Below are 26,600 nucleotides of genomic sequence, written 5' to 3'. Positions count from 1 at the left end.
CAAGAAGAACAAGTGGATTTGTTGACACGTGGGTGCCAAGTCTTGATGTAATGCAAACAGAGGGCAGAAGGTATCTGGATTCATTCCCTGAATACCCTTTTGCTTCCATTGACATAGAACTTCCCTGGCGTTGTTAAGAAAAGTGTTGCTTTCTTGCTAAAATAAAGACCAGGAATCCTTTGGCAAATACAACTTAGCTGCTCTGGGTCCCCTGCATTTGGCTAACATTCCATCTTGATTTGAATTTTGATCCTGTAGTTTTCAACAGAGTTCCTGATGTCCACAGCAGTGGTTCTCAGACTTTAGTGAGCATTAGACTCACCTGGAGGGCTTTTTGGAACACAGATTTTTGGTTCCCACCCCAGAGATTCTGATTCAGTCTGTCTGGCCTGGAGCCCTAGATTCTGCCAATTCAATCAGTCTCCCAGGTGAGGTTGAAACTGCTGGTCCAAGGATTACACTTTGAGTAGCTTAAAATCTTGCTTAAGTCCTGGTTTATGGGACACCAAGTGAGGTTGAATATAAAAGCAAAAACTCAGGAATTATCTGAATGCTGAATTGTATAGGCAAAAAAAAAAAAAAATCAGTGACTTAAAAAAATGATCTCCTGATTTCTGACATTTTGTTAGAGACCAGCAACAATTCCTCTTGTGTGGAGGGATACCAGTTGGCTGGAACTTGGGAGTCCTTCTTCTTTCCAGGAGCTCTTTTCCAAGATCTTAGAGCAAATTTCTCCTCTGTGACCTTCAGAACATTAGTGTGTTTTGTTCTTAAAACTACCCTAAAAGAAGATGCTGTATAAAATTGATCAGTCTTTCAATGCAAAAATGAATGCAAGAAATTTTCAAAATGAAAACATTACATAATATAATAAGAAATGTGGTCATTAGATTCAGGATGCATTTTTCTTTTGTTTAGAGACTAAAAGATATTTGCATTTTTATTAGATTCAAAATGGTGTGAGTCATGCAGATCAACACATTTCTTTTTCACAGGAATCCTTTGTGTTTGAACCCAACTGCCTCTTCAAAGTGGATGAATTTGGCTTTTTTCTGACCTGGAGAAGTGAAGGCAAGGTATGGCTCAGAAAGAGCAAGCTGCTCCTTCTTGCTCTCAGGGTGAAGGCATTTCATTTTTCAACAAGTGATGGAGTGCCTCTTGAGGGCATGGACCCTACGCTTATTCATTCGTTCAAGACTTTTAAAAATGTATGCTAGGAGTTGGGGATACATTGATGGTCAAGGATGTGATCCTCATAGATTCCAGCCTAGGATCAGAGTCACGCATCCAAAAAAAAGAAAAAAGTTACAAGTCATTGAGAATTGTGAAAGAGAAGTTCAGGTTGTTACAAGAGCTTTAACAGGCAAGTCTGATTTAAGTCTTGGGAGTTAGAAAGGTTTCCCAGAAGAGAGATGTTCAAGCTGAAGTCTCAGGGGTGCATTTAAGGGCATTTTCATCTGGTTATACCCCAGAACTTAACACACAGCACAATGACACATTTCATGAACCTTTGGGTAAAATTTACAAAAAGTAGAATCAGAGTTATATAAAAGCTAGCATAGTCCCACTTACTATTTCATGTACACACATATATTTAATAATATATATACAGTATTAATGTTATTACGTGTATAAAAGTAACATTTTATAAACATTTTATAAATAATTATTCAAAGTTGCATTCATACATATATTTGAAATGGAATGTTTGGGGCCTTGACTTTCTGTCTGTTGGAAATTATTATTATTATTATTATTATTATTTGTTTTTAATCCTGCTTCTGCCTTACTCTAGTCAGCATTGCCTTCATCATCACAAACATTTGTCACCTTGTCTGTGCCATAGGTCTGGCAGAATTTAGGCTCACTGCTATGCTAAATTCTCTCTTTGCAGGAAGGACAAGTTCTAGAATGTTCTCTCATCAACAGTGTTCGACTGGGAGCCACACCAAAGGTACCTGTGATTGGTGTTTGCTGGTCTTCTAAACACAGAATGTTGTTTAACCCGTTACTGCCCCTCAATCATCAGCTGGGAATGAAGAACAGGCACAGTTTAGAAATCTCATCATTAGCTCACCTTGAAGGCTCAGTTTGCCTCTGAGAGAAAAAAGAAGGAAAGAGCGCATAAATCAGCCTTCTTCACAGTGATTGCTTTGTTCGGATAAGAAGCTGTTTGCATAGTGGTGCTAGGAATTTAAAAAATGTTTTTTCCTAGAATATTCTAGCACAGTATTTATCCCCTTTTCCATAATAGCCCTGCAAGTTTTTAAATGTTCAAAACGAAATTATGTTCCTCACTTTGTTTTTGTTTTTTATTCTTTAGTGACCCTCTTTTATGTTAGTTACAATCGCTGTGTAACCCTGTTGGTATTTCCCCCTGAGTTCTTGTGGAGGACAAAACCACTATTTTTTTTTGCTAATTAGGGTAAACTTACACAGTTTTCATTCCAGATGAGGATGCCAGGGCTCCTAGAGGTGCACACACTCACTCTTTGTGTCCAGACTATTTGAAAGACTTAATCTCATTTTTGAGTAACTTGTGGTTGCTGGTTGTGGCAATGCCCTGCATATTTGCCTGAATCCTCCGTGACTGTTCTCTGTGAGAGATCCCTTTGACCTTTGTGGACGCAAGCAGGTCCCAGTCAGAGCCTTTCTGTCCTGTTGCCATAGTCCGAGTCCTCCGATAACTACAACGAGAAATCGAAAGAAAGACCCTCCCTCCCAGTCTTCTAAACTGATAATTTTATAATACTTTTCTTACCAAATGAGTCTCAGTCATGTGTAGTGTTAAAGATTTTACCTCCAGGACTTTTAGAATAACGCCAGATATCTGGGCATTTTTAGATAGAAAAAAAAAAAAAATTTGCCCTAATATATGTTTTTTACATCAAACATAGTTTCCTTTTACCATCTTTCTGCCATGCTCTGTGATCTAATGTATTTTTTCCTATTTGTCTACCTCAATAGGATCCCAAAATTTTGGCTGCTCTTGAAGCTATTGGAAAGTCAGAAAATGACCTGGAAGGGCGGGTAGTTTGTGTCTGCAGTGGTACAGATCTGGTGAACATCAGTTTCACATACATGGTGGCTGAAAATTCAGAAGTAACTAAGGTATCCTCTGTGAAACAGCCTCCTTCCCTTCCCCCCCCCATATGTACATATGTGGTGCACATAATTTTTCATGTATAATTGTAATAGATATTTTAAATTGTAAAATAATTTAATTTAAATTTTAAAAAATGATTCCATTGCCTTGCTGGAATGTTGGTCTAGAAAATTCAGCAAGCACAATACCCTTTTAGCCCGTCCCTCACGTATGCCAAGAGCCCGAACACCTACTGTGTTATGTTGTAGGAGCCTCTCACACTGGAATGTACACAGGAATCACCTGGGATTTTGTAAAAATGCAGATTCGGATTCAGTAGGTCTGAGGTGAGGACAAATCCTCCCTTTCTAACAAGCTCCCAGTTGATGCTGACGTTGCTGGTCTGAGAACCACACTTTGAGTAGCAGCACTGCCCAGTAGAAAACTAATGCAAGCCACAGATGTAGTTTAAATCTTTCCAGTAGCCACAGGTTGAATTAATTTCAGTATTTTAGATTCCACATATAAGCGATGTCATATGATATTTGTCTCTCTCTGTCTGGTTTACTTCACTTTGTATGATAATCTCTAGGTTCATCCATGTTGCTGCAACTGGCATGATTTCATTCTTTTTATGGCTGAGTAGTATTCCATTGTATATATCTACCACATCTTCTTTATCAATTCATCTGTCGATGGACAGTTAGATTGTTTCCATGTCTTGGCTGTTGTAAACAGCACTGCTATGAGCATAGGGGTGCATGTATCTTTTCGAATTCCAATATATCATATTTTAACCCAATAGGTCATTTTAACATGAAATCAATATAAAATCAGTTAATATATTTTACATTCTTCTGCTTATACAAAGCCTTTAAAATCTGATGTGTATTTTTAATTCAGATGGGCCACATTTCAGTGGCTGCATATGGCTAATGGCTACCCTGTTGGACAGTGCAGGTCTACGTGATTAAGATATCTACCCCCCCGCCATAAGCTATTAAAGTATTGAGTTATAATCCATCATAATACTGTAACCAGCCTACTATTGCCCTGGCAAGTGAGTCTCAAAGAGATTTTGGCCAAAGTAGAGAGCTTCAAATTTAAATCACTTTCCTGCAAGTCATTTGTCTTCAGGGTGGTTTTACCTGTGGATGGAGCGCCCATTATCTTTGCATAATATGTGTGAAGAGGCCTGGGCCTTTGCTCTACCATTGCAGAAACGTGGCTTTAGGGGATTGGGAAGGGGAACATTTTATTTTCCCATTGATCCTGCAGGTAGCTCAGTGTAGGGTCGAATGAGAAAGGCCATCATTAGAAATATTGAAATTTAGAGCCTGAAGAGAATATACAGGTAAGATTATTTGATGAAACAGAGATGAGAAGATTTAACCCTGGACCCAGAGCTAATGGGTACAGAATTGAGTTCTGCAGATTCCAAGACCATCTTTCTTTCACCCTCACTCACAAAGTGTGGTCCACATTCCAGCTGCATAGGCCTCACCTGCGAGCTCCTTACACATCAGAGTCTTGGGTCCACTCAGACCTACTGATTCAGAATCTTCATTTCTAACAAGGCCCCCCAGTGACTCATATGTGCAGTAAAGTTTGAGAAGCTCCCAGCTGTGGCTTTGGGTCCAGGAATGGATGTTCCATGTGAAATGAGAGCCGTTGCTTCTGTCCTTGTGGTGGTTTGGTTGGTTCCATGCTGTTTTCCCAGATCACCTTGCTTTGGGGAAACAGATTTTGCCTTCAAGTTCTTTCTTTATTGTGCTCAGATCAACACCTTGTTTGAATGGTTTCTTGAACCCTGCTGATCTAAACAAGCATCGTTTCTTAGAGTTCACGCTTACGTTATTTGCTACAGAGGTCTTTCTGGTTGCTATTTGCAATAACAACATTCAATCCCAGAAGCCCATGCTGACCACCCAGGAAGAAAAAGACTTGTTAATCAGACAGAGATATTTAGCTGCCTGAAGTTTTGCAAAAACACAGTTCTGTAGACCGGTATGCCCTGGTTTTTGTCAATGCGTCATATTACAAGAAACAGTATGACTCCTATGAGCTTAAGAACCTGGGCTTGGGACCAGGTTGCCTGGGCTTAAATCCGTGCTCTTTCTCTTCCCAGCTGTGTGACTGAGACATGCAACTGGTCTCTCTGAGCGTCACCTTCTGAATCCATAAAATAAGAACAATACCAAAATGCCTGCTCTTAGGATTGTTGTATAGATTACGAGTTGTTACATGGAAAGTGCTTAGTGCACGGCCTTTCTCATCCAAAGCCCTCAAAGTGTGCCTGCTATTCTGATCACAGGGTCCTAGAATTTTAGAGCTGGAGATGGAAATTAAGCAGAGCTTCCCACCACCTCATTTGTCAGATGTGGCAAATGAAGCCAAGCAGTTACACAACAGGCTAGGCCAGAGTCCAGCCTAAAGCTCAGGCCTTCTGATTTCCCGAGTGATGCTGTCCACCCACCCCATCCCTGAGCAAGTACAGTCCTGGGAAGGTGGCTCAGATCAGTAAGCCCATAATGTTCTTACTTTCCATGGTTTGATTGTTGTCAATCTTGGTTCCTTTTGTTTAAAAGTCATGATGTGAAACCTATACTCATGAGTACGTGGTATATATGTGTATGTTCCAGGTGGAAATTTATACTTAAAGATAAGATTTGGGGTGTTTTTGCAGTAGCATTTCCACTGAATTTAAGATTAGCTGGCCAAACAAGTAGGACTATAAAATAATTCTGTACTGGATTTTTAATTCAAACTCAATACTGTTTGACCCTGCTCTTATTAAATAAACTAAATGTTTCAGCTTCTGGGAACTATTAGTTACAATTTTATAATTCATTAATAATGTAATATGTAAATATTAATCTCACTGTCCAAACTAGACAGCCCATGCTTATTAGAGCATGTCCTTTTGGTTAATTGATACTTGGAAGATGTTGAACAAATTTTTCACTTATGTATACACGCGTGTGTGGATAATCTTGCCTACTTCCTGATTTCAAAACTTAACTGTCTGCATCCAGATCGTAATACTTACCACCTCCAGCATTGACATTTTCCCCATCACCACTGCCTTATTCCTATGCCTCTATATATGTTACTATCCCTAACAGAACACACAAGCCATCAAAGTGAGAGGATTTATACAAAATACAGATCTAATTACCACAGATCAAAATGATGGCAGAATTCATACATTAGATCAGATCAAGTGAGAAATGTAAAGATTTCCCAGTGTGCCTGAAATGGTGTTTGGGTCTCAGCCTGTGGTATCACTTTCACCTGAGCTTAGGAGCCTAGAATAGAATTATGGGACCATGGAATATGCTATCTGTCCTCTTAGCTAGCTGTATTCCGGTCACTTTATCACAGAAGTCAGTTAACACAAGTCACTTTTATAAAAATATTTTTATTGGAGTATAGTTGCTTTACAATGTTGTTAGTCTCTACTGTACAGCAAAGTGAATCAGCTATACATATATCCCCTCTTTTTTGGATTTCCTTCCCATTTAGGTCACCACAGAGCATTGAGCAGCGTTCCCTGTGCTATACAGTAGGCTCTCATTAGTTATGTATTTTATACTTAGTACCAATAGTGTATGTATGTCAATCCCAATCTCCCAGTTCATCCCACCCCCACTTCCCCCTTGGTATCCATACGTTTGTTCTCTACATCTGTGTCTCTATTTCAAGCAAGTCATCATTTTTAAAAATAACGCTTACAGACCTTAAACGCTTTATTTTAACTTGAAGCATATAAATGTGGTTCAATTGTTGACCCGTCTTTTAATGTTAGGGCCGAGGTCTTTGCATTCAGTATGGGTCTGTAGGTGGGGGTTGATGTAGTTTTTCTTTTTAATTGAAGTACGTATAGTTGATTTACAATGTTGTGTTAATTACTGCTGTACAGCAAAGTGATTCAGTTATACATATATATACATTCTTTTTTTCATATTCTTTTCCATTATGGTTTATCATAGGATATTGAATATAGTTCTCTGTGCTATACAGTAGAACCTTATTGTTTTTCCATTCTATACATAAAAGTGTCCACCTGCTAACCCCAAACTCCCACGCCACCCCTCCCCCAACCCCTTCCCCCTTGGCAACCACCATTCTGTTCTCTATGTCCGTGATTCTGTTTCTGCTTCTTAGATAGGTTCATTTGTGTCATATTTTAGATTCCACATATAAGTGATATCATATGGTATTTGTCTTTTTCTTTCTGACTTACTTCACTTAGTATAATAATCTCTAGTTCCATCCATGTTGCTGCAAATGGCATTATTTCGTTCTTTCTTATGGCTGAGTAGTATTCCATTGTAGATATGTACCACAGAGGTTGATGTATTTTTTGCCTATACTTCGCCCATAATGCATTGCCTGAAATAATCCAGTTTGGTTTCTTTAAAGTACAAGTGAGACTTTAAAGGCACTCATGGAGCAAATCAAAATACAGAATCCTACAACTGCATGACTTCTTTCCCTAATCCTTTAGTTGTCTTATTTACATCGAGATTGAGAAAAAGATTTTAGCAACTTGCCTTTAAAGAAATCTTCCCAAATATTCACCAAAAGAAACAACAACCCTCTTTCTTTCCACAAGCATATTTCACTGGTTCATGTAATTTTTATTACATACATAGACAGGTATGGAAACAAATGTAAGTAACTCATGGTAAGCATGCAAGGCGAGAGCAAAAAGGTACAACATGTTGGAAAACAGCTTATTAACTGTAAGGGTTTGGCATTCCCTGGGTGGTCAGAGTGTTTTGCTTGTTTTATGCCATCTGATAAGTCTTGGTCTGACCAGTGAAATAGAAATTTTAAGAGGGTTTCTAGTACAGAACTTGCTTAGGAGTATTTATTTGAGATTCTTGAGTCTGTTCTTAATTCCCAGGCTTTTACGATACTTACAGTCCAATGATTCTGAAAAATTCACTTAAACATTTAATCCAAGCAGATGGGCCAACCTTCAATTCATGTCCTCTCCATGGAGGACCAACTTTTACACGTGGAATCTTTCCTGACTCTGAGAAAGCCATCTTACTTTGTTTGTTCACCCACTTCCTAAAAGGGTTCTCTGGTATTTTTTCTTCTTATTTCAAGGAGGCGTTTTAAGAATCAATAAACTTTGACATGAAATCTGACTTTCTTAGAGTTAAGCTTTCAAATAAATACAAAATGTTTTCACAGCACACAGGACAATAAAATGATTGTGTTTTTTCTTTTTTCAATATAAGATGTCACCAGTATAAAAGACATCTTTGTAGCTCAGCTTGTCTTTTCTTCAATCACCCCCTCTGCTTAAAGAGTAAATAAGCTTGTCTTGCCACTCTGCCTCTTTACAAGATTTGAGCTCAATTCTATAGAACTTTCTCCCCTGCAAAATAAATGTCTAACAGTATCTAAACCTTTCACCCACATCCTTCCAGTTTCTGAGTCCGCAAACACCCTCCTCCAGTGTCCTGATCGGTCCATTAACAAACACTCTTGTATCTAGGATCTAGCTGCTTCTACCACCAGCATCACTACAGCATTCTCCAGGCCAATACCATTTCCCCCCCTAATTGGCATCTGTGCCTTGGCCTTGCCCCTTGCAGTCTGTAGCTGAAGGGATGTTTCTGAAATGTAATTCAGGTCACATCACTTTGCTGCTCAGAACCCTGCAAGGCTCATAGGGCCCAACAAGAATCCCTTCTCACTTCCCTTCCTCATGTTGCCTTCATCTCCCTCTTCCCTCCTTTATATTTCCTTCCAGCCTCAGGGACTTTGCATGTGCTGTTCCTTTTGCCTGGAACATACTCTTTCCCCAGTTACATGCAGCGCATTCTCCCTCACATTTCTCAAATCTCTCCTGGAACATCACCTTAGCTTCCTGCATCATCTCCCCTCAGCACATCCTAACTCCTTATCTTGCTGTATTTATCTTCATTGCACTTCCACTATTTTCATGCCATACATTCATTTACTGCCATACATTCATTTGCCTCCCTGCCCATGAAGGCAACATTCTGCTCACTGCTGCATCCCCGACATCTAGAACATTCGCTGCCCAACATTAGTAGATGCTCAATACATACTTGTTTTATTGAGGTCTTTATGTTGACTGAATCCATAAATTCTAACCTAGGCGATGAATAGTTATAACCCTCAAGTTTTTTACATTTTAGCTCAAAGAAAAGCTAAGAGAATTATCTTTGGACGAGAAGCCCAAGAAAATGTGATTCAGTGATGGTCCAAAAGGTCTGGGATTCCATGGCGTTATTTTTAGAGTCACTTTTCAGGATGTAATGGGACTGTTGCTAAGAATCCATGACAAGCCTGGAGGTTGTAACCCCGGTGTCTTGGCATCTTTCCAATTTAGATCATTATTTTCTGCTTCCCTAAATCTTTCCTGTCATTCCAGTTAGAAAATTCAGCTTTCATTTCCTCTCCTTAAAAACCTTCTGTTAAAAGAAATTGCTAACAAATTGCTGGCACTTTTCCCTCAAACCCAGTGTGCCTTTGGGTAATAGGTGCATCTGTTTGGTCACATAACTTAAAACATCTATGAAAAAACAGCCGCATGAAGGAGATATTTCTCAATTTTTTCTAAGCTGTGTGTAATACAACTTTTTCTCTGAATCCTACTCACCTCTCTGCCCACCGTTTTACCATAAACCCTACAAATAATACCAAATATTGTAACAAACTTCTTTAGTTAGAAAAGCAACTCAGTTTCTCTGATGTACTTTTTTCTCTCTTGCGATACAACTAGTTGGGGAGGATTTTGTCCCTGGTGTGTTGAAGGCAGTTCAGATGTCTTTCATTAAGCTACAGCTGGCGCTACACAGCAAACTGCAAGCACAGTCGCTGTACATCAGATTGAAAGGCAACCATCATTGAAAATCTCCACAAATAAGTCTGTTATTTTATACCAAGTTGAATTTTACTTTGATTACAAAAATAAGCTGTTACTGTGAAGTTCAAAATGCAAAGATTTGGATTTAAGTTCAGACAATTTCCAGACTGCTCATTATACTTTCTGCAGGTTGTAAATATTTGGCAAACTCCATAAATTATGCTTTGTAACCAAGTAAACAAATAAGCTCATGACCGGGTACTATAGAAATTAAATTACAAAATGTTATGTGTTATTCTTGTAGACAAAAAAGATAAGGTCAGGTAGTTTATTACAAGGGATAAAATCTTATTTTAGTCAATTGGGTTGAATGTCACAATCGCTCCGCTGAACTTGAATTATGTTGAGTAGAAGAATTTATGCAAAGGTTCTTGGAGAAGGGATTTATTCTTCGCTTTGCTGGGGAAAAAAATATCAAGTTCATGTTTAGTCTGTCCCTCCTACTGGCTTTGCTAACACACTGCAGAGCCCCGCTCCCCTCAACTAGTTCCTCTACCCCTAGTCAGGCACAGACCTACACAGGGGATCAAACCATAAGCCTCACCTGGGACCTTCTTAAAAATGCAAATTCTTGGGCCTTATGCCAGCCTAATGAACCTGAAATTCTCAGGATGGAGCCCAGTTATCTGTTTTTGTTTCTGTTTTTGTTAATTGAAGTATAGTTGATTTACAATGTTATATTGGTTTCAGAGATACAACATAGTGATTCAGTATTTTGATGGTAATAGTTTAACTAGCCTCCCAGGTGATTCTGATGCTGGTTGAAGTTTGAGTCCCATTGGTTTAGCATACAAATGGACTTGGTCCAAAAATCATAATGATTTTGAACCCAAACAAGTTTTTATCAGATTGATTGACTGAAGCATGCAGGTAAATCTGTAGACCTATCGATCACTGGTTAGAATTCACTGAGAACACAGAAAGCACGATTAAAATGAATTCGTTTCTGTGACTCTAGAAAAAAAGCTATTTCTTAAAATGCAGTTTTAAAACTGTCACTAGCTTTAAATTGCTTCTCCATTTACCACATAGCTCCAGTTTTTACTGCTAGGAAAAAATGTCATTGTGAACATAATGTATGTGTAACATGGGACTACACGTGTTTGTATGTTTTCTAATCTTTGGGGTATAATTGAAAGATGGGACACATGAGGTGATGGGTTGGACACCTTGCCTGAGATGAGACTCTTGCCTCTAGAAAAAAAGCTATTTCTTAAAATGCAGTTTTAATTGTATTATATATGCCAGTGATTCTTAAAGTGTGGTCCCCAGACCAGCAGCTCCAGCAGTACCTGGGAACTTAATCTGAGATGCAGATTCTCAGGCCCTGCCCCAGGCCTATGGAATCAGTACCCCGTGTTTTAAATAGCCCTCCAGATAAAGGCTCAAGGTGAGAACTACTGCCCTGCAGAGAAGCTCCATAAGGAGCGATTATATCCTGCTTCTCTTGCATAAGTCTTGAAGAACTTACATTAACTGCTCTGCTGCCCAGACTCACCTGAGCCGATGCCTGCTGAATGCTAAAGGAGCTAAATTGTAAATCTGAACTTTCTATCCAGAGTCCAAGCCCCAATATACTAATTGATTTAAGTTCTTCACCACACTGCCTCATGGTGTTTTGAGGCTCAAGTCTGGGATGGTGTGTGTGTGTGTGTGTGTGTTTCATGTTTCCAAGACTGAAAGTTGGCACGTTCTTGTTTTGTTTCTTTTTTAAACCTTCCGGAATGCATGGGAAACGAATCAGTGAGGGGCAGTAAAAAGCCATCTTGGGCTTCCCTGGTAGCGCAGTGGTTGAGAGTCCGCCTGCGGTTGCGGGGGACGCGGGTTCGTGTCCCGATCCGGGAAGATCCCACATGCCGCGGAGCGGCTGGGCCCGTGAGCCATGGCCGCTGAGCCTGCGCGTCCGGAGCCTGTGCTCGCAACGGTAGAGGCCACAACAGTGAGAGGCCCGCGTACCGCAAAACAAAACAAAAAACCCATATTAAGGACAGAGCTGTGAATCAGAGCAGAGCAGATGCATGGGTGCATTATTTGTGAGCTTTAAATGTCCCCATCTCACCTAGGTGTTTTCTTCTTGCCAAATAAAGGTAATAGGGTTCATTTGTTTAATTGCTGGGTTGAACGTGGAGGCCATCAAACTCTGGTTCGTCAGTGAATCTGTGGAATGGGTGACACTTGTCTCCTGGGGCCTCCCACGACCACCTGTCATCTCTCTTGCTCTCTCTTCCTTCCACCTTCAGCTCTCATGCTGCTCTTACCAGACCATTTGTCCCAGGATCCAGTACTTCAGTGTCTGACCCATGGTGGTACTCTCTGCACTCTGGAATTATTTCTTTATCTCTGTATTTCCAAAAACTGTAGTTCCCTTAGACCAGAAGTTGTGGACTCAGAGATGCCTGCAGGAGCCAGGGAGATGATGTGAATAATAAAAGGTGCCAGGAGACAGACAGGGATGGAGTGGAATTTAGTGAAGTGGGGTATGCATATACCATCTGGGGGCACTTCCTGCCAGTTTTCCAACCATCAGAGCATGGCCCCATGGGAGGAGCAAAGTGAGAAAGAAGCAATGAGTGAGGCGTGGTCCGCAGCCACACTGAGCAGGCTGCAAAGTCGTCTTCAACATTTGTGTGACCCATGCATTTTTATACAGTTCTCCAGTGTTTTCTGAATGCAAAAGGAGTGTTGCTCATGGTAAGGCATGCACTCCCACCACATTCTGGTCGAAAGCACGGAAGAGCGAAAAGAAAGGAAGCCCCATGTCCCCCTTTTCCCCTTCCTAAAACCCCCACCCCCTCTCTAATGTGTCTTTTTAATGCACACACAGTTTTCTTTTATACTAAGTTGGGCTCATGCTGTTTATAGAGTTTAATATAGTACTGTATTTTGTCATTAATAGTTTTTATCATGTGCATTTTCTTTGTCTTTAAAATGTTTTCTTGGGCTTCAGTGCAAGTCCCCATGACCTTTGAGGTGGGCATTTTTAGTTGTTACCCACTCTTGCTTCTTTAGAAACCTCCCAGCCTCTTAGGTACTTCTTTCAGAATGCTGTGATCTTCACAGGGGACATGTTTTCACTGCTGAGGGTTTCATGAACTTGAAGGTTTCCTAAGCAGAGACTCCATGCTGGGCCCAGTCCACAGCTGCTCGGCTTGCCCTAATTGCAAGTGTTATCAAATGACTCCATCAAGGGAATGCAGAATGAATTACTCTAATTGCACCAGAAGTTTGGATTTCACCTTTTGGCCCCTGGGACAGAAAAATGTCACTAGCTTTAAATTGCTTCTCCATTTACCACATAGCTCCAGTTTTTACTGCTAGCAAAAAATGTCATTGTGAACATAATGTATGTGTAACATGGGGCTACATGTGTTTGTATGTTTTCTAATCTTTTGGGTATAATTGAAAGATGGAACACATGAGGTGGTGGGTTGGACGGCTTGCCTGAGATGAGACTCTTGCCTCTGAGCACTGTGATCTGGAACAAATAATTTAATAATCGTAATCATAATAGTGCAGCCCATGGGCCAGATCCAGCCCTCGGCCTGATTTTGTGTGGCCAGTGAGCTAAGAACAGCTTTTAACTTTTTAAAGGATTATTAAGACAAAACAAAACATAAAAACTGTGCAACAGAGAACCATATGTGGCCCTCAAATCTTAAAGTATTTATTGCCTGGCCCTATACAGAAAAAGTTTGCTGGCCCCTAATAATTATAATAAGAGCAGCAGCAGTGATATTTTTTTTTTATATTGAATGCCAGACACTGTTCAGAGTGCTTGGCCTGCATTATCTCATTTAATTCTCACAACAATCCTGTGAGGTGGATTATTCTCATTTACAGAGAAAGAAATAGGTCCAGAGGGGTTGAGAAACTTGCCCAAGGTCACACAGCCAGTAGGTGGCCAGCTGGTGTCTTGAACCCAGGCATTGGGTCCACTCCAGATCCTGTGTTCTATCACACTCTCTGCTGCAGCTCACAAGTTGAGGAATAGCCTCTTCCACCTGTAACACTGTATGATTTTACTGTACTTTTCAGGTAAATGTTTAATGTCATTATTTCTGGAAGGTATAGTCATAGAGCAGCACTTCCCAAATTGGTGGCCCACAAAATGGATTCCTCAAAGAAGTCCACATATAAAGGGGGTTCTCTGGTCAAATGAGCATGAGAAAGCCTTGTTTAGATGGGTTTCTTTACTATAGCACTCTCAGAATCAGAATTATTCTCATACCAGTCTCAGCAAGGAGGGGGGATATTCAGCTATTTCCCAAGCGTACATACATTCATTCATTCATTCATTTATGCCTATTGAAGGGACACAAAATCTTTCAGAACTACTGCTTTACAGAAAAAAAGTCAGCAATGATGTCATAGAGGCATTGTTCAGCCCAATATTTTTCCAGATTTACCAAAACAATGTAATCTAGACATTCATTTATTCATCTTTGCCATTAACATTCTTTTTATTGTCCTTGTTTTACTGCTGCCATGTTTCTTCCTTCCCTCCCCCTTTTTGGGGGGCAAGAACAGGGGAAGGGTGGAATCTTTTCCATAAATGATAGGAAATTAGACAGTGAAACTCAAACCCATTGATTTAGATTCTTTTTAGTACCTCTTATCTTAAAAGTCATGTTTACTTTGTAGGATTACCTATAGATTTGATTTGCCTGAGCTGATAGGTGATGCTGCCTAGAAAAGGGCAGCCAGAGGCTCCTTGATTGTTGATGCTTATCCCAGACCCTCAGCAGGCGGCTTTATCTGAATGTTGAGTTCTGCTCATTTTGGCTTAATTTACCAGCGTTGTCAACTGACACATGTCAGGAGGAAAGTGACCTCGGGGATCTTAAGTACAGGCATTAGCCAAAGAAACGACTTCATGAACACCTTTTAATTCACCAGCTGTTCACTCATCCCTTACCATCAGGATTTTGCAAATTTGACAGGTGAGACCAAAAATGCACTCTTACAAAACTGGTAGTTTCTGACCAGCATAAAATGATGCTCTTGGTTTTCTTAAAATCTTAAAATTCTTCAATTATTTTAAAGTTCTCTATATGGATGTCAAATAAGTGTTACATAAAATAAACCAAATATCTCATTTTCTTTTTGAATGATTTCTGGGGTTTGTAGGAATGGAGCTGCTCTGTGAACTTTGAGGCATTAAAGAACATCACTTATTGCTTACTGTATATTGTTTATATAGAGTGAACACAAGGCATAAATGTATTCTGAATGTATATATGTATGTATGATTTCTTAGGCTGGGTCTGTGAAATAAACTGATAACAGACAAATTAACAGGAGAAAAGGCATACAAATTAATTAAGTTTTCATTTTATGTGAACGGGGGCATCACAGAAAGAAGTGAATACCCAAAGGAGCAGTGAGATTTTAGAGTTTATGTAGCACGTTAATAGTGGAAGGAGAGGGGGCGAAGGATAGATGGTTTTTAAGGAAGGTAAATGGGCCCTTAGGAGAATAGACAGGAGGTATGATTGTCTTGTGACAATTTCTATTTGGATGTGGTGCCAACTTTTCATTTTCCAGAAGAGGAGATTAGTGTTGCTTCTGGGGAGAGGATTTATGACAACTGAGTTCTGTTGGGAAGTTCTGCTTTTAGGCAGATAAGGAATTTCAGGAATTCAGATGCCTTCAGCTCAAAATAATTCTTACGCCAAAGTGGCATATTTTGGGGTGTCATATCCTGATTCTCTTCAACAGTATATTTATTGGAGTAAGTATTTGGAATTAGATGTGGTTATTTGGGACAAGGTTCATATATAGGTCCAAAAGAACATTGTTACAAGGTATCAGGTTGTCACAGGTAGAGTGAGCCTTAGGCGATGCAAAAAATTGTCTCTTAGAAATGATAGTGAACAGAAACCCATTTGGAATGGGAATTTGACACTTCAGCTTCTGGGTAATGACCAAGAATAGCACAGTGTCCCCTCCTTGCTGTGACTATTTAGAGATTTTTTTTTGACCTAGTGTTGTCAAGATAACCAGCCAGGCTGACAGACTGTTTTGACTGTCTGTGAGTGACTAAACTAATTTTGACTAGGGAAGTTATAAATATTATCCAGGCCCATCCAAATCGATCTTTCAAACACAGCCACCCATACTCATATGTGGCAGCTCATTTCCTGCGCCAACACTGGCTCGCTGTGCTGTGAGGGTGTGTTAAGGATCAGGCGGCACCTAATGCTTAACGCGTTCCCTTTTTCAGCGACTTAGTATTCTTCGTGAGCAGAGAGCAGCAGATGAAAAATGTATTCTCTGGGGGACGCTCAGACTACATCAAGGAAAAAAGGCCCCCATCACTCCTTTTTTCTCCCCTGATTCTCTTTTAGATTTGAAAATTTCATGAGAACTATTATTAACTTCCTAAGGGCTTTGAGATCACTATTGGGTTGTGTGTCTACTGATTTTTTTTTTTTTTTTTTTTACAAAACCCACATTGCTGTTTGGCTACCTACTTCAATAGTTTGCTACTGTGTGATTATCATAGGCTCATTAATTTAACCTTCCATCCTGGGTTTATCAACTGACTTTGTCTAGGACTGCAAGCATAGCTCCTTCATTATCCATGCAATTCTGTTCTGTCTCTGTTACCTTGCCCTCTTTCCCTGAGTCAGCGGTTAAGGTGACTTTCAGGTTTCTTTGCCTGATTTGTTCTCATTGTCACCACTGTCATTGCCTCCCTGTTGGCCTTCTGTCCCATGACCATGAGGGAGTTTTCAACGTTGACATTGATCTCTTGCCAGGCTGACACTTAGTACGTTTTACCTGTACTTCTTTCTCTCCTTATTAGGGCCAGGAGAAAGTAGCTGACATGAAAGAGAAAATTTGTTTTATTTTTTCTTTTTAACATGATATAGAAGTCAGTCTGTGATATATATAAACAAACATCGGTAGATCTGCTACTTAATTTTAGAATGGCTTTAGCATCCCCTATGAGCACAGTCAAAGGGTAAAATGTTAAATTTTGTCAAGTCCTGCCTAAATCACCAGCCTCTTCACTCTCCTGCTTCTACCCCTGGGTTTTTCTAATTCCTGAGCCAGGCTCTGCCTCAGTCCAGGGTTGAATACTACAGGGACCAAGACATTAAAGACAGGGGCACTTAGGCTCTAATCATTCCTGCCCACTGTGTTGGCTTCAGCCTTGAGGCTGAGGTCTGATCACTGACATTTGGTGCCCTGAGTCATGCTCTGATCATGTACCCCATTTCTGGGAATCATACCTCTCTCTTGTTTTTGTACCAAAAACAAGAACCTACAACAGGTCCTCAGTTGTAGGTTCACGCTAGAATTATCTACATTGTCTACAAAAGTAGATTGGTGGCCCAGCCACACTCAGACTGTTCATTAGAATCTCTGTGGTTGATGTTGAGGCTTCTGAAGTATTCCCTGGGGAATTCTACTGTACAACAGCCTCTGGGAACTGCTAATCTAGTCTCTGCATGCCATCCACGTAGTTTGCTTTCAACAATGTACCAGCTGCAAGTGTCCTCCCCTTGGCCTGCCCTCTAAGTTAAATGTTGACAATTTAATGCCAACTAATACCTTATCCTAACCAAAATGAAATGATATCATTTGCCTCAGTTATATAGACCCATAAGAGATACCTACAGTATCCTTACTTTAGAATCTGAGCCACTGCCTATATTCAGTGGCAGTCTAAAGCCCAAATACTGTCCTAAAACTCAGTTTCTAGTTTCATATAAAGATATCTTTATACATTGAATATTATTAATCTGGAGATTTGTGAAATGTTGCAACTTTACACTCTAAGGCCCTGTGGAAGGAAATCTTCACTTGAAAAGCCTCATAGTTTACCCCAAGTACATGGAAATGAGTCTTATTGCCCTTCTTCAATGCCCTGTAGTCTTACAAGAATTCACAGTACAAAGGGATCAAAAGATGTATTTTGAATTGTATCAATTCCTGGCTTATGTTGTTTGAGCAGATGAAAAGTAATCACAGTTGACCCTTGAAGAATGCAGGAGTTAAGGGTGCCAATCCTCTCTGCAATCGAAAAACATCCATGTATAATTTATAATTCACCCTCCAAATCCATGTTTCCTCCGTATTCACGGATCCTCAGTATCCACAGTTCAGCATCCGTGGATTCAGGCAACCACAGATCATGTAGTGCTGTCATATGTACTGTAGAAAAAATATCTACCTATAAGTTGACCTATGCAGTGCAAACCCATGTTGTTCAAGGGTTGACTGTAATTAGTAAAGCAATTAAGCACCTTGAGAATAACCAATTGAAATATGCCCTGACTTTTTGTCTCCATTTACATAAACAAACAAACCCTGTATGGATCAAGGCTTATGAGTTACAGGTCCCATGAAGTTCCCATGTTGTAGGTATTTCAGATGGCCCATCCATTGATGATTTTCACAGCTCAGACAGGGGGAAGTGGAAAGTCACTACCTACAGCATCTCACCTCACCTTGTTTCTACCCTTTAACTTCCCCTAAACGTTCGGGTCAGAACTTCTATTCTAGTGAGTGCAGATTTGTTCAGCCCAGATTGGGAGGGCATTGACAAAACCAAATAGTGATTGGGCTCTGTAAGGCCCTCACTAGAAGATTGGATATCCCAGCTGAGGGCACATGCAAAAACTTCAGTTCCCTTAGGAAACCTTATCAGCTCTTCCTCAGTGGGCAGTGGGAAGAGGTGCTCAAGCTGGGAAGGCCCCCTCATAGCCCTGTGCTTCTCAGACTGGACCGTGCACACAACTCACATGGGGATCTTACCAAATGCAGGTTCTAGCCCTGTGGGACTGGGGTGAGCCTGAAGATGCTTCCTGGACATCTTGATGAAGTTAGCCACCTCTCTGAGTGGCCTGAGTCTAGAACAGAGCTTCTTAAAAGTGAGTTTGCAGAACAATCACTTGGAAAGCTCATTTCAACACAGGTTTCTGTTCCCCAGGGTCAGATTTCATAGATGGGGCCTGATGATTTGCACTGTAAAAGCTCCCAGGAGGGTCTGACTGCTGGTCACTGGACTACACCTTAGGTGGCAAGTCTCTAACTTCTGAGCCAACTTAGTTGAAGATGCCTCCACTGTCTCCACCGTAGCCTCCTCTTTGAAAAGAAACACCAGATGATTAGGGAGGTTGCTACTGAGTCTTCCCTTTAGAGAAAATTACACAGCAGATTTAGAAAGTGTCACTGAGTTTCTGTGATTTTTTGCTTTGACAGTATGCTACTTTGACTAAAAACTAAGAAGCATGCTTCTGGAACAAAATCTAGAGATAAGATTGAGTTGAAGGAACAACAACTCTGCTTGAAGTGGTGCTGACTGGAAAACAACAGAACTAGTTATTTTAGGAGGACAAATCTATGTGTATAGAAAAAGGCTAGAAGTGCAGATGGCAAAGTGTTGTCAGCTCTCAATATCGGTAATGGAATATGGGGTGATGTTGACTTTTTGCTTTATGCTTTTTTGCTTTACCTTTTTCTACACAGGGCATTTAAATATGGCTTTCATAACCTTAAAATTTTTTCCAAATGTTTTTAAAGGTTAAAGCAAGATATGTGCTCTGTAAATTCACATATTTTTCAGTTAAGTTTTGTTCTGTCTGTGTCTCTATACATTTGGGGAGTTTTTTGTTTGTTTTTTGGTTTTTGTTTTTTTCTGTAGAGAGTAATTTTTAATTTCATTTTTTAATTTTTTTATACAAGTTTTAAAGGTTACTTTCCATTTACAGTGATTGCAAAATATTGGCTGTATGCCCCGTGTTGTACAACACATCCTTGAGCCTATCTTACACCCAGTAGTTTGTACCTCCCACTCCCCCACCCCATATTGCCCTCCCCCCTCCCCACTGGTAATCACTGGTTTGTTCTCTATGTCTGTGAGTCAGCTTCCTTTGTGTTATTCTATATGTTTGCTTTTTAACAGGAAAGGGATTATTTTGTCTGTGAGAGTCCTAGTGTTTAAGGGTGAGGCCCAGCCCTTTACCTGGAAAATGGACGCCACCTGCATGATGAAAATAAGTTTAAGGAATCCCAGAGAAGAGGGTGAAAATTCCCAGGAGAGAGTTAGGGGCAGCTGCCATTCCTCACTCCTTTCCCCTCGAACCATCCAGCACAAGCCCCCAAGAGTTCCTCAAAGGACCTTTTCTTAGAAGGGCTGAAATAAGCTTTAAGTTAATTTAGACAGAATTGGAAAATATTGAAAACTGAGAGAACAATAACCATTACAGCCTCCTGGGGAGGTGCAGAAGCTGCCCATTTGGACACTGGAACCGAACTGATACTGTGGGCTGGTTCCCCTGCATCCAGGCCACGTTTGCCCACTCAGGACAGCCGACCAGAGGGAAGACACCCAGTATAGTAGGAATGATACCCTGTGTCACCATGGAGCAGTGTGTGAGCTCAAAGTGTGTTGGGGAATGATCTAGAAACACTCATCCTGAGGCTTGAAGACACACCTCGTGGGGCGTTACGTAGACTATTAACGTATGTGCTTATATTCAGCAATTCAAAAACAAAAAACCTAAGTCAGTTTTTTCTGATTTTGTTAATCTGGAAACAATCGAAGAAGTTGATATGTATTTAACTCACTTCTGGCACAACTTTCCAACTAAATTCTAGGGTTCTACTGACACCTTCTGGCATTTCATCTATTTTATGTTAAAAACAAAACAAAATGCTTAACATATTTCCCACAGTCTTTTGGCCTTATTATGCCAGGTGTACATTAAGATAACAGACAGAAGGAAAGGTCTGATGGGAAGGAGACATTTGGACGAGACCTGAATACAAATTTCCCAGACACAAAGGGCAGAGGCCGGCTGCTCAGTGACCTTGGACCAGGCTGTGGACCTCACTTTCAGCATCACCAAGAGGAGAAGCTTCAGGTCCCTCCCCATGCCCTTTAGGGCTTGTGGGGATTCGGGGGCCTTTCTACTAACTAAAGCATAAGCCGAGTCACTGGTGTGATGACCTTAAAGGTTACACTCAAGGACTGTTCCATCACAATAAACAAACAAATTATTTTCCACATTGTATTTTCAAAAGATGGATGAATGTTGTTGAAGCCCCCTCAAAGCCTGATATCTCTGTAATTGATTTTAGAAACAACTAAATCAGAATGATCAGAAAGAACCAGCAAACAGTCTCAGAAATGATCCACTTTTTTGCCCCAGGAAACCATGGACTTCGTTTTGTGTTTTGGAACACGTAACAAGGCTTCAGTGCTGCCCAGTTCATGCCAACGAAATTATTTGTGCTTTTTCTGTCCCTTCTTGGGAAACTCTGTGTGGGCCTGTGGTTTGTTTGGCCAATCACAGGATATTTGATTGTCCCCAGGGAGTTAGAGTCCCTTTTTTTTTTTTTTTTTTTTTGGTACACGGGCCTCTCACCGTTGTGGCCCCTCCCGTTGCGGAGCACAGCCTCCAGACGCGCAGGCTCAGCGGCCATGGCTCACGGGCCCAGCTGCTCCGCGGCATGTGGGATCTCCCTAGACCGGGGCATGAACCTGTGTCCCCTGCGTCGGCAGGAGGACTCTCAACCACTGCGCCACCAGGGAAGCCCTAGAGTCCCATATTTATCCTGGCAGAGGAAGTGAAGTCTGATGAGGAAAATAATTGAGGCGTTTCTTCAAGGCTGCTATTTCACTTCTTCCTCCTCCCTCAGAACCCTGACTTCACCATCATGCTTGCTGAGGCTTTCAGTGCTATTTACAGTCCCCAAAAAATGGCCTTTTCTCTTTGTGAAAGGAAATTTTCCTCGTATCACTCCCAAGTCCCCCTTCAGAAGTCTGTTAGGTATGACTGGGGCTCAAAGAGGAAAGCACAAACTCGCTGGTAGACTCACATCCATTAGGGTGACTACTATCAAAACGCAAGCAAAACAGAAAATAAGGGGTTTGGTGAGGCTGTGGAGAAATTGGAACCCTTGTGCACTATTAGTGAGATTGTAAAACGGTGCAAGTGCTGTGGAAAACAGTATGGCGGCTCCTCAAAAACTTAAAAATAAAATTACCATACAATCCAGCAATTCCACTTCTGGGTATGTATCCAAAAGAATCAAAAGCAGACTCTTGAAGAGATACTGGAGCACCCATGTTCATAGCAGCATGAGTCATAATAGCAACACAAGGATCCATTGATAGATGAACAGATAAACCTAATGTGGCCTATACTTACAATGGAATATTATTCAGCCTTAAAAAAGGAAGGAAATTCTGACACCTGCTACAACACAGATAAACCTTGAGGAGGACATTAAATTAAATAAGCCAGTCACAAAGGACAAATACTGCATGATTCCACTTACATGAGGTACCTTGAGTAGTTAAATTCAGAAAAACAAAGTAGAATGATGGTTTTCATGGGCTGTGAGGAGAGGGAAATGAAGAGTGGTTGTTTAATGGGAACAGTTTCATTTCTGCAAGATGAAAAGAGTTCTGGAGATGGATGGCGGTGACGGTTGCACAACGATGTGACTGTTAGTTAATGCCACTGAACCGATCACTTAAAAATGGTTACAGTGATAAATTTTATGTTATATGTATTATATCACAATTAAAATTAAAACCACACACACGTATAGAACCCAGGCATCACCTCTGTCCCTCACAAGTGACTTAATCCCTTGGCCATGTTAAAGCTGGTAATACTATGCAATGCTGTCCAATGGAACCTTTGGTGATGACAGAAATGTTCTTTATTTGCACCGTCCGATATGTTAGGCGCTAAGCCCATGTTGGGTTTGAGCACTTGAAGTGTGATGAGTGCGACAGATGCACTGAATTTTATTTTTATTAGGTTTAAATTTAATTAATTTAATTTAATGAATCTTTATTCAGTTTAATTTAGCCACATGCGGCTAGTGGCTGCCATGCTGGACAAGGCAGGAAGACTGTATGTCTACATTACTGTCTATTCCAAAATATTTTCCCTTCCTCAGCATAGAGCTACAGCAGTCATACAAAAAACCTAAGAAGGTAAGGTGCTGGCTTGTGTGTGGACCCCAGTTCTGTTTGAACCCCCGGTATCAATTTGCTTCAAAGCATTTTGCCAAAAGTGTGACTCTCATTTTTAGCAATTTGGTATGGCATTCACTGGCATCGGTTTTTGGACCCAAGGGCAGAGTGGGCCTTAATTCATGCGCCAGCCTTTTCTAGTAAAATGCCCTTTGGAAACCCACATTCCTTTACTGCCACACACAGTCTTCTTCACTTTTCCTTGTAAATCCATGGAGTGATGTTATGAATTAAAACCGAGGTCCAAGTCCTTATACAGAAATCATGCAAGCACATTGCTTTTTGCTCTGGGTACCCTGGCATCGACGCCTATTTTACTTTTTAAGGCTTTGCTGGAAAACACAGACAGGTAAGATAGGTAACAAATTCTTACATTGAAATAGTATCACACAATAAAATGGATGAACCTCGAATGCCTTCATCCTCTATAATGAGAGTAGCTAAGTATGCCATCACGTATTGTATAATGTTGCTTGAGAAATAATTAATGTTGCCAGCAGCTGTAAGGGGCTTATATTTAAACAGGCTGCAAATAGAAGGCTTAACAAGTCAATCAGTGGGCAGCATTGCTTCGTGACAACCCAGTGTTTAATGACACTGTAGATGCCACATTTATCTTCCTGGAAAGAATGAAAGCTGTTTATTAAAGCATAAAATATGAGCATGTGGAATGAGGATGGCTGAGTGGCAGGAAGGAGATAAAGAAGAGTTTATATTCTTTTTACACAAAATGGACACGAGCTGTCTAATAAAAAAAACACCCAGTTTAGCTCTGGCAGATTTGCTCACCAAGAACACTCTTTTTCTTTTTCTTTCAGCAATGGGTCGAAGGCCTGAGATCCATCATACACAACTTCAGGGCCAACAATGTCAGTCCCATGACATGCCTCAAGAAACAGTGAGTTTTATTTGCATGATCCTTTGTTTTTGGCTGTTATCAAGCAAACAGTCAGATTAGGAGATGAAGGCTATGTATATGGACCAGGCAGCATCTTCCTTGCCTTCGCCTCTATGCTCCTGACCTTGGAGAAGATGTTGACCAATACGCACCTGTACTCTTCATGCCACCTGGCAGGGCATGTGTGATAAGCCCACAGCCTGAAACCTATTTGAAAGGAATGGTTGACAGCAGAAAGATGCTGGGTTGTGGGCCCTGTCTTTTGTGTCCCGAGACTGAGTCTGCTGATAAATAGCTCTGCATGCCTGGGGCCATATTTGGGTGCTGATGTAGCTGGAGTCTCTGTTGCATGACACTGAGAAATGGGGAGTGTGGCCAAGACAAGCACTTTTGCAAAAGCACCAATGGCTCCAGTGGAAAAGGAGCCCTGGCCCCAGGGACTGTTTAGCACCCAATCAGGGATCCAAAGGTACTTTTGAAATTCAGAAAGCAGAACTTCCTTACTCCAGCTCTGTATTCAAAATTCAGAGAGGACCTGCTTGACATGGTAGGTTTTAACCCTACGAAGCTATTCTTTCCAGGTGACATGAAAGTTACTCAAGTAGAAATTCTAGCCAAAGCCCAAATCAGCCTGTTTGAAAAGCAGTGATCCATGGAGGAGTGGGGCCACCTGTTATCACAGGGCCCTTGGCAGGCAGTCATGAGGTGCAGGAGAGAACCACACTGAGAATCTGCAGGGATAAGCCGGCATCTCTTAGCCAGGCCCAGGTCCAGCACCAAGGGTGGGATTCCTTGGACTTCGGGCGATGGGAGGAGAGATCAGTCCTTCGGGCATTTTGCTTTTTACTTCCGGTCCCTTTGGCAGGTGCTTTAACAGCATGGACTCTGTGCTGTAACTCCCAGGTTGGCCACTTTGTTGCTGGGTCCGTCTTGGCAAAGTCTTAACCTTGTGCCTCTCCGTCCTCATCTGTGAATGGAGGTGATAAGATTCCACGCAGAGGAAATAAGGTCATGGGCAACACCTAACCCGGTGCCTGGTTCCCCATCCCTCCTCGTTCAGTATTAGTTATTTTGATTTTGACATCATCCCTCCAGTGTTTTTCCCATTGTCTTATCAGAGGGGAGTTATTTAGTCTTGTACATTCCTATTTTTTGTTCAGCTGCTTCTTGTCCTCTGCAGTTGCTGTGTCATGTTTTCTTAAAAATAAAGAGCAGGGCTTCCCTGGTGACACAGTGGTTGAGAGTCCACCTGCCGATGCAGGGAGCACGGGTTCGTGCCCCGGTCTGGGAAGATCCCACATGCCACGGAGCGGCTGGGCCCGTGAGCCATGGCCGCTGAGCCTGCGCGTCCGGAGCCTGTGCTCCGCAACGGGAGAGGCCACAACAGTGAGAGGCCCGCGTACCGAAAAAAAATAAAATAATAATAATAATAATAATAAATAAAGAGCCACCCAACAGATACTTTGAAGTTATAGAACCTCAGACTTTTGGCATGCCCACTTATGCCTGAGTGACCCAAGTCCTTGTATCTGGACACCAGATCTTATCTGCCTTCATTGGTGTCCTGCCCAGATCCCTTTCTGTTGCTGGTGTTCACCCATCCGCCAGCTGCTGGGAGGGTTAGGTCACTAAGGGCTCACACCTGCCTGCTTCTCCAGATAATTGCCCTCTGCCTACCAGGAGTCACCGAGCCTGAGAGATCAGAGTCCTCCATTGGCGTCCCTGCAGGATTGGTTCCAAGAACCCTGCTGACACCAGAATCCACCGATGCGAGTGCCTAAGAGTTGACCCTTCGTGTCCACGGATACAGAACCCATGGATAAGGAGGGCTGACCCTAGACTCCTCCCTTCTTCTGGAAGGAAGCCCATGGCCAATGACAGGCTGAGACAGTATACAAGAGGCCAGCCTCCTTGCCACCAAGCCTGGTGCAAATCACACTCCAGAGCTCCCTGTGGCGTCAGGACAAAGCTCCAGCTGAGAGCACAGCTTTGTATAACTTCCTCCCTGCCTGTCTGCTTCCCTCACTCCTATGGTCCTGAAACCATCCCCTTAAAAGTAGTCCCGTGTGCTTCTAGGAAGCGTGACTTAAGACAGAAACTTTACCAAATCATCATGTTCTGCAGATTGTTAGAATGTTATTAACTGGAAACAGTGAGACTGGGAGTCAGTGGCTAAGAATAGTCCAAGCACCAAAGGACAAATATATGTTCTGGGTCTCCATGTGTCATGAACACCTGGGGAAAGCAAGGCATTTTTCACCATCAGTTTGAGTTGATGAACTTCTCTGACTGTTACAAATTAAGGGTCCAGATCCCTTTATGGAGCTGGTGTCCACCCATCCACCAGTTGCTGTGAGGATTAGGTCACTAAAGGCTCACACCTGCCTGCTTCTCCATCTTTACTTCACTACACTTAGAGCAGGAGCTGGGGCTGGGGTGGAGGGGGTCCCCACTGTCCACAAGACTAGGCTGGCTGGTGTTACCATGCACTTGCATTTCTTACCCCCTTAGTAGATTATTAAAGAACAACAATCAAGGATGAAACCAATCACCAAATAAGTGCCTACAATTTGCTTTGCTCATGCAAATTCCCAATTTTCTCATTCATCTAGGATTGCCAGATAAAATATGGGACTCTCAGTGAAATTTGAATTTTAGATAAGTAACAAATAATGTTTTAGTATAAGTATGTCCT

The 26,600-nt window shown here is 41.4% G+C and overlaps 1 protein-coding gene across 1 annotated transcript in view; it reads left to right on the top strand.

Moving 5' to 3' along the window:
• The window catches only part of PLCB4 (phospholipase C beta 4), a 158,661-nt gene that overhangs the window by 26,766 nt on the left and 105,295 nt on the right, over positions 1–26,600 (top strand). Inside the window, exons 2-5 of the mRNA XM_022556478.2 lie at positions 996–1,076; positions 1,895–1,954; positions 2,968–3,111; positions 23,826–23,905. Of these exons, the coding sequence (XP_022412186.1) occupies positions 996–1,076; positions 1,895–1,954; positions 2,968–3,111; positions 23,826–23,905 (365 nt within the window). The remainder of the gene's footprint in view (positions 1–995; positions 1,077–1,894; positions 1,955–2,967; positions 3,112–23,825; positions 23,906–26,600) is intronic.

The sequence above is a fragment of the Delphinapterus leucas genome, chromosome 15 (assembly GCF_059928025.1).
Source record: "Delphinapterus leucas isolate spDelLeu-1000000601 "Yukka" chromosome 15, BTC_Dleu_Yukka2, whole genome shotgun sequence".
NCBI classification, from domain to species: domain Eukaryota; kingdom Metazoa; phylum Chordata; class Mammalia; order Artiodactyla; family Monodontidae; genus Delphinapterus; species Delphinapterus leucas.
The sequence above is the reverse complement of the archived record's forward strand: the minus strand, read 5'-3'. Positions and strand labels throughout refer to the sequence as shown.